Source organism: Aythya marila, assembly GCF_965140915.1.
Source record: "Aythya marila genome assembly, chromosome: 7".
Lineage (NCBI taxonomy): Eukaryota > Metazoa > Chordata > Aves > Anseriformes > Anatidae > Aythya > Aythya marila.
The window spans coordinates 1,565,001-1,572,500 of NC_139048.1; the positions used below are offsets into that span (position 1 = coordinate 1,565,001).

General features: G+C 38.3%; 1 protein-coding gene across 7 annotated transcripts in view; it reads left to right on the forward strand.

Annotated features, from left to right (window-relative positions):
- The window catches only part of EBF3 (EBF transcription factor 3), a gene marked incomplete at its 3' end in the record, with an annotated part of 116,425 nt that overhangs the window by 69,899 nt on the left and 39,026 nt on the right, over nucleotides 1–7,500 (forward strand). For 5 of the 7 annotated variants that reach the window (XM_082764761.1, XM_082764755.1, XM_082764757.1 and 2 more), the window contains 2 exons: nucleotides 2,998–3,079; nucleotides 6,101–6,245. In XM_082764761.1, the coding sequence (XP_082620887.1) occupies nucleotides 2,998–3,079; nucleotides 6,101–6,245 (227 nt within the window). The remainder of the gene's footprint in view (nucleotides 1–2,997; nucleotides 3,080–6,100; nucleotides 6,246–7,500) is intronic. The other 2 variants (XM_082764756.1, XM_082764758.1) reach the window with 1 other exon arrangement.

Here is a 7,500-nt window from a genome sequence, read left to right on the forward strand (position 1 = left end):
AGCAGTCTTTTTCTAGCAGTGTGAAAAAATTGGAGAAAAGGAACATCACAAAGACTGCATTTTTCTCCATATCAGTATTTTAGGAACAGCTTAGTATGTTTAGGAAAGCTGTGCCACAAGACTGTATTTATTACAAAGACTACATCTGTGGATACAATACAAAACGTAGCATGGAGAGGCAAACCGAGAAAGGCTTGCTTTTCTGTTCTGTTGATGGCAGCAAGGTTTGAGATATGACCAAACTGAATTCAAATCCAGCTTCTTACTTCTTAAAGTGTGGCAGAGCGCTTGTTTCAAGGATGCAGGACTCGCTGAGGACAGGATCTGGTCCTGCCCTCTGCTGTAGGGATCCGTTCATGGTATCCATCATTCTTGTTGGTTGCCTGGGAGGAAAAATCAACCCAGTTTTCTTTCCCTGGCCAGTTTTGAGAAATGCCCTGCCTGGGAACATGCGTTTTAACTTATGCTGTCTTCCTCTGAAAATGTTGTCTCGAAGCTGCCTACGCTCCACAACCTTGCTGAAAAAAAAAAAAAAAAAAAAACAGATTGAGAAAAAAAAAAAAAAAAAAAAGAAAAGAAAAAGGAGAAAAAGAAAAGATCTCTGTATCAAAGAACACAGAAGAGCTGGAACATGATTGCTGTTTGTATTCACCCCAGTGTTACGGCTTTGATATTTAGCTCGGTGCTCAGGTTCATCCTGGTAAAGATGTTTAATTCCACCAAGTGTGTTTTTTCACCAAATAATTGAGTAAATACCAGTTGCTTTGTGAAAGAGTGCTTAATGGGCCCCTTTTTCTGACAGGATTTGAGCTCTCTGTGTAGAAACAATTCATCATGAATGCTTCAAGTTAAAAAAAATCCACAAGGAATAATACTTAGCATTCCCCGTGCACAATTCATTTGAGAATTTCAGAGCAATTTACAAACATTAGCTCAATAAGCCTCACAACACCCATCTGAGATCAGAAAAAAAAAAAAAAAAAAAAAAAAAAAAAAAAGATGTTCCTCGTCAGTGTGACTGTGGCACTGGGGATTGGCGAGGCTGAAGGCTCTCCCCAGTGCGTGGTGGGTGCTGACTGGTGTGAGAGCCAGCGTCAGGGCCTGAGCCACTCCACCACAAGTGGTAGAAGACGTGAAAGAAAGAAGATAAGACAGAAATGCCATTATGCCTAGGCAATCCTCAGTTGATGAGTTGGTCTCTGGAGATCACAAGTATCCAAAAAAAAAAAGAACCCAAGGCAGGTAAAATTAGGAGGAGGGTGTGGCAACAAAGATGCAGTTTTGTGAAAAGGCTGAAACTCTCAATGGCATTCCTGCAGTGGTGTCCAGAAAACCTGAGTTCAAGTGAGCTTCCAGGCTAGGAGATCGTGTCAGCCACCATGGAAATCCAGCTCTTTTCCAGCTGAACATCTGAAGCCCCTTTACTGATTCTGAGATAGCTGAACTGATGTCACTGATTTACTTATACACAATATAAATAAAGCTAGTAATTTCCCACACAACATAAATAAAACTAGTAGTTTCCCTACTTGGCCTGATGGGTATGAGAGATCGCTCCTTAAACATTAGTATCCCTTATCACTATTAGGGTCCTGCTCAAGTTTTAACCTAAAAAGAAGAGCTGTGATTAAAAGCACCTGTTTGTAGTCATTTGTGATGCTCCTGCCCACATCCTCCCAAAATCTGAGGGAGAGCACAGCACACCTGTGCTCAGAACTGTGCTCAGCTGCAGTTGGGCTGTGTTGGGTACTGAAGAATTTCTTGGCTTACCTCCTGCCTGGAATATCATTTGCACATAAAAATTTCTGCAAAGTGTTTACAGCTAGAATAGTCACAGTCACTTGTAAAGATTGGCGTGAATAAATAATAATTGCTCATGTACTAAACGTAAAAGCTCTGCCTAACCTTGCTAGTCAAAATGCATAAAGTTAGACAGCAGAAGCTGATGGGCTGGTGCCTCTGAGAAGCTCTGGGTGAGGAGTCCTGAGCCTTGCTTGGCACTGGCTGTCAGTCATGAGCTGAAAACAAGCTTCTCAGAATATATATATATATATTTAATTTTTAAATGTGAAAGCATAAAGCAATTATTGAAAATGAGTACCGAAGGAAAGACGTGGGACCACCATCCCATACCAAGGAACTCACCAGCCCATACAGGAGGGCAGAGTAACAGAGTCTGCACCCTTTCAAGCTTTCCCCCTTCTCATAAGTGCTTGCTGTGTTGCCATCAGACAGTATTGCTACAAAATGGTTTGCTGGGAGATGCCTTGGTGGTACAGTTTCGTCCTAAATAATTACGAGTTGCCTCTCAGCAAAAATAATCTGGATTTCTCTCCTCAGGTAGAGTGACTCCGTATAGTTAGAGGTTGGCAAGGTTGGAGAGATTGTAAGACAGGGTTTAACCCTCCACATTCCTTTTCTTTTAAAAATCCCTGAGGAAAACGGAGCCTTTCTGGTGGCCAGATCCATGCCTGAGCCTTACTGGAGTTAGCAGAGTTGGATTGAGTCCCTTTGCATATATAGAAATGCCAAGCTGGAGGCAAAGCCAAGAGTTTTTTGAAAGATTGACCATTCATTACCTTGGAATTTTTTCACATAGAGGTCATTACTGCTAATACAAGTTGTGGAAAAAAAAAAAAAAAGTATTAAAAAAAATAGAAATTTTAATCTGGTGTAAGTCATTACCTTTGAAGTCAATGAGTCATTGAAATCAACTTTCCCACACCGAGCTGAGGATGTGGCCTGGAGTCAATACATTTGTAGTTGTTGAAAAATTAAAAATATAAATTTGCCTTTCCCTGGCAATAATATTCTGTTTATGACAGAGATCTTATGCTTTAAAATAAGTTCATTAACTAATAAGAAAGTAATATTTCACTACGAGTATTCTTTTGGGTATAACTATTTATGATTAAATTTTATTAAACTTTTTTTTTTCTTTTTAATTGGATTTACAGTTTGATGGATCTAATAGATTTCACTTTTGTATTTTTATAGATTCTTTCTAAAGTTTTTCCTCAAGTGCAATCAGAACTGTTTGAAGAATGCAGGCAACCCACGAGACATGCGAAGATTCCAGGTACAGATATCTCCTAAAAGTAAACCATGTATGGAAGATACTCAGATTTTCAAACTGCTTGAACTTTTTTTTTCCCATGAAAATCTGGTATTAGTGCTTTTACTTAGTGTAGTTTCAATGCTATAGCCCTTTAACAAACGCTATCAGTGTTTTATATTTTCCTCACTAATTTAAATGCCTGTTCTCGGGCCTTGACCAGTTCTGCAGTGGGCTGTTATGGATCGCTGTGAAGCAAGTGGGCCTCTTCTCTGAAAGCATTTCCATGGTTTTCCTTCATACTAATACCTCACATCGTGGTGTGGAGTGAACTGAGACCTGTAGAAGTTTTACATACGTCAACTGAGTAAATAGACATTAGAAATTCAACTGTGGAACATGGTGAAATTTGGATCTCACTCAGTAGTTTTTCCTCTTGCATTTACAACTAGTAAATCCAACAGTGCTCATACAACCCACATATTTTTATTTGAATTGTTTTAGAAAATATTTAATACTTCACTTTCTCCTTACAGCTTTTGAAATACCCTGTGGTGAGTCATAACACTACAGAAAGACATCTGGCGTGGTGGACAAATGATTTCCTCCGTATTTGGGGTCATTTGAAATGCTTGATATGAAATATATGCTTTTAATTTCAAAATATTTCAAAATAATTCATATTTGTCAGTAATAATAAGCTAGTATTGAGATGTTCAAAACTTTCTTATTTTTTGAGAAGAATAACTTGTGGTTAAACTTGATAGCAAAACATGTGACATCTGTTTTCATGCACAGCCAACCAACCGGTGAAGCCAGAACACTTGAGCCAGCCAACAGAAAAGATCTGTAGCTGGAAAAAATATTTCTTCAAAACAATTGAGCCAAGCTTCCATTTTTCATGCATCTCAGCTTCACGTGGCATTGGTGATATTGATCCATCTGAACAGAACAGAAGGTCAAACCTGGAATGAGTGGAAATGTCCTCTTTGTCTCACCGATGACTAAATGAAGCATCAGTCATGAGTGATCATGTGGTCGACAATGGAGCCAGTAGACACTAGAAAGACTTTCCTGGGTCTCTTTAGCTAATCTCCCTGCCTCTCAGAAGGTTTAACTGGACTTAACAGTATGTCAGATCTTGAACAATATTTTTAACTGGTTTCACTATCTCAGCACCTTTCTTTAGGTGCGCTGCAGGAATAAGCCAATATAACAAAACCTAGCATGTCTTCCTTTTGCTGAACTACAGTATTTTCCCTTGGTGACTGACCTATATATACATGACAGAACAAAAATAGTTGTCATTTTTATATACACCTTTCTCTGTCTTCTTAATATACTGTGTTCTAGGCACCAAATCCAGAAATCTTTTCTAAAAATCATACCTGTATGTTTTGCAATATATATTTTTTTTTAAATCTGCAAATCTGATTAAAATTGAGAGCAGATAGCCCAGCGGCCTGGCAGTAGCTCTGTAGCTTAGGTGAGTGTGCAACCTCAGCACTCTCCTAAGTGGATGTTGACAGGAGTGAAAGTGTCCACTTCTGGGACAAGAAAGATAGGGGAGCACAGCAGACTTGCAGAAAACTGCCCTCAGGCTGTTCTAAAGGGTAACGCAGATGGCTGTCTCAAAGGAGGCAGAGTACGCAGAAAAGGTGCTGTGATAGCTGAAAGCTAATTATGGGTTGTGAATAAGAAGCAGGATCAGAGGTGATCCCAAACACAGAAACAGACGAAAATTGTCTTCTGATGCCTTGGACTAGCTCAGTGGAAAAGGAGAATAGTTTTTCCCCCTTCTTCTTTTTTTTTTTTTTTTTTGCTCATTATGTGTTTGGGTATAGAAGCTGGTGTGAGAACCCCCAGAAAGCATTTTTGTTATATCCAAAAGTAAAATAAGCAAAAGACGAAAGCTAAAATTTGTACTAGCCTGTGCCACCATCACTAGGGTGGTTGTTAACGCCTAACAGTCTAACTTAGCCATTGGCTTTACAGACTCTACTAATGCTACACCACAAAGAAAATGCTACACTGATTACTTCGTTTAACAAATCTGGAACCCCCACCACAGGGTCCATGCTGGAATATTTAAATAAGACGTAAAAGTCTATCTGGGATAATAACTACCAACCTATGAAGCTATGTCACACAGAGACACATGCACATCTCTCAATTTCCTCTTTGGCTTGTGGCCATGGAATATCATTTCCGGAATGAGTTTCACAAATCCATTGTGTAGGTGTTTTTATCAGGAAGGTTGTGCATTTTGCATATGTTCCTTTTCCATTTTCTACTAAGAAGCAGCTGGAAGCCAAAGAAGGCCCTATCCATCATCTCTTCTATGGCCGGACTCTGAACCTGGACACAAGAATAGGAGCCTTTCACTCAAAAATAAAGGAGGAAATTCCATTGACATACCAGGGTCAATCACCATCCAAATGAACTTGAGAAGGGATACTTTTCATGGATTGAAAACACTTTCACTATTCATATTCAACTCAGTCTTTTCAGATGCAAAAAAGTTCATTATCAGACATTAAATGTAATTGTAAAACTGACCTGGAGATCATTTACTGAAGAAAAAATGGGGAGTTACGATGGTTCCTGATTTATTAAGCTTTTTTTATTTGGAATCTTCACAACCCTTCATTTGAAGACAGTCTCAAGTGAACAAATTTTAATTAGATAAACTATCTAATCAATATATCAACAGATCAATCAAAACAGCAGCTTTTAAAATGAGTGGCTAGAGGGGTGTTTCTGAAACTAATGGCTAGAAGAATATTTCCCTGAATTGAATTCATTTGTTAGCATAATAGGAGATTAAACTCTAATTAGTGTAGCAGGTTCTGAAGAGAAACAATTGTGAGTTAAAAATCGCCAGTGTTAGCCACATAAACAAAGATGTATTCATAGTTGTCATTCACTTTGCTGAAAGTGAAAAGTAACAGACTGTGATGTTGATTGTCTTAAAAGATCTATTTTTGCATCTATGTTCCTGAAACTAGGCAGGCTTCTTTAAATTTTGTTTTTCTTCTTTTTTAGGTTGTTGTATCAACAACAGTCAATGTGGATGGCCACGTTCTGGCTGTCTCAGACAACATGTTTGTACACAACAATTCCAAACATGGAAGGCGGGCTCGCCGCCTTGACCCCTCAGAAGGTACGGCTCCTTCTTATCTGGAAAATGGTAGGCACACATTTACATGTCTTTTTTTATTTGCGATGCTTTTTTTTTTGCACCATATTTTATGTTGATACACCACTACATTTACTTTTCCATATTTTCTTCTCTCATCAATCAAACCACCCATTAAAAAAGTCCATTAGTATTTCTCAGCTCTTGTCAACCAGAATACAGTCGCTTTTGAATTTGCTTCTGAATTCTCTCTTTATTTAATACTTACAGTTTTGCAGTCACAACCAATTTTTCATCTTTTTCCTTTTTTTTTTTTTTTTTTTTCAGTCTTGTTTTGCTTGCAGCTTTTTCTTGCTATTTAATTTGACTTGATTTTATTTTGGCTTGTCATATTCCTTGATCCAGAGGTACAGTCTCAGGTTATGTATGCAAGTTTAAGTGGATGGTAAAAACATGACCAAATCTGTAAAGAATTTACTGTGAGGTCAATTTCCTGTTGCTGGGCCTTACTGCTGCAGATTACAGCAGTGGGGTTTTTGTATGAGAAAAACAGCATAAAATGTTTTTCTTCAGACTGACTCAATGTGATTGACTTCTTGCCTGAACTGCTAAAAGAAGATAGGCTGAGATGAAGAAGAGAATGGAAAGTATCTCTGAAAATCCAGAATGCTGAAACAGTCTTTCTGGAGCCCATCAGCCTCTGAGTCATTCTCACACAATTGCAGCTGCGCTCATACGCGTGCACATTTTATTCTCCCACAGAGTACAAAATAATTATTTAGATTTAAATATTACTTTGTTTGCACTGCAAAATACACTATCATAAAGACACAAAACTCTTGGGTAATCTGCTTTTCAGTAAAACAAAATTCACACAGGTCAAACATTTTGAATCCTCGAGAGTTAGAGTTTTCCGAGGCACTGGCATTCAGAGTGCCCCAGACTGGCTAGCTGCGGTGGGCAGTCCCAGCACATCCATTTCCATGGGACCCCTCTTGTGAGTTGTTACTAACGTATTGACAGGATCATGGCTTTTTACACTAATAAAATTAATTAAAGTAATAACTGAACACTAAGCTGCTAATACAATCATTGTCATTTTATGTTTCAAACGATACTTACCGATGGGCACACAGAAAAATGAATGAGGCAAGCAATAATTACCAGAAGGAAATATGATCTAGACATCAAAAAATGGAAAACAATTTGCGAATCTGCTGCAGTCCACACACACAAAACTAATTTGTTTTTCTGCATTAATAACTAAGGTATAAGAGAACAAAAATATAATAATTAAAGGTCGCCC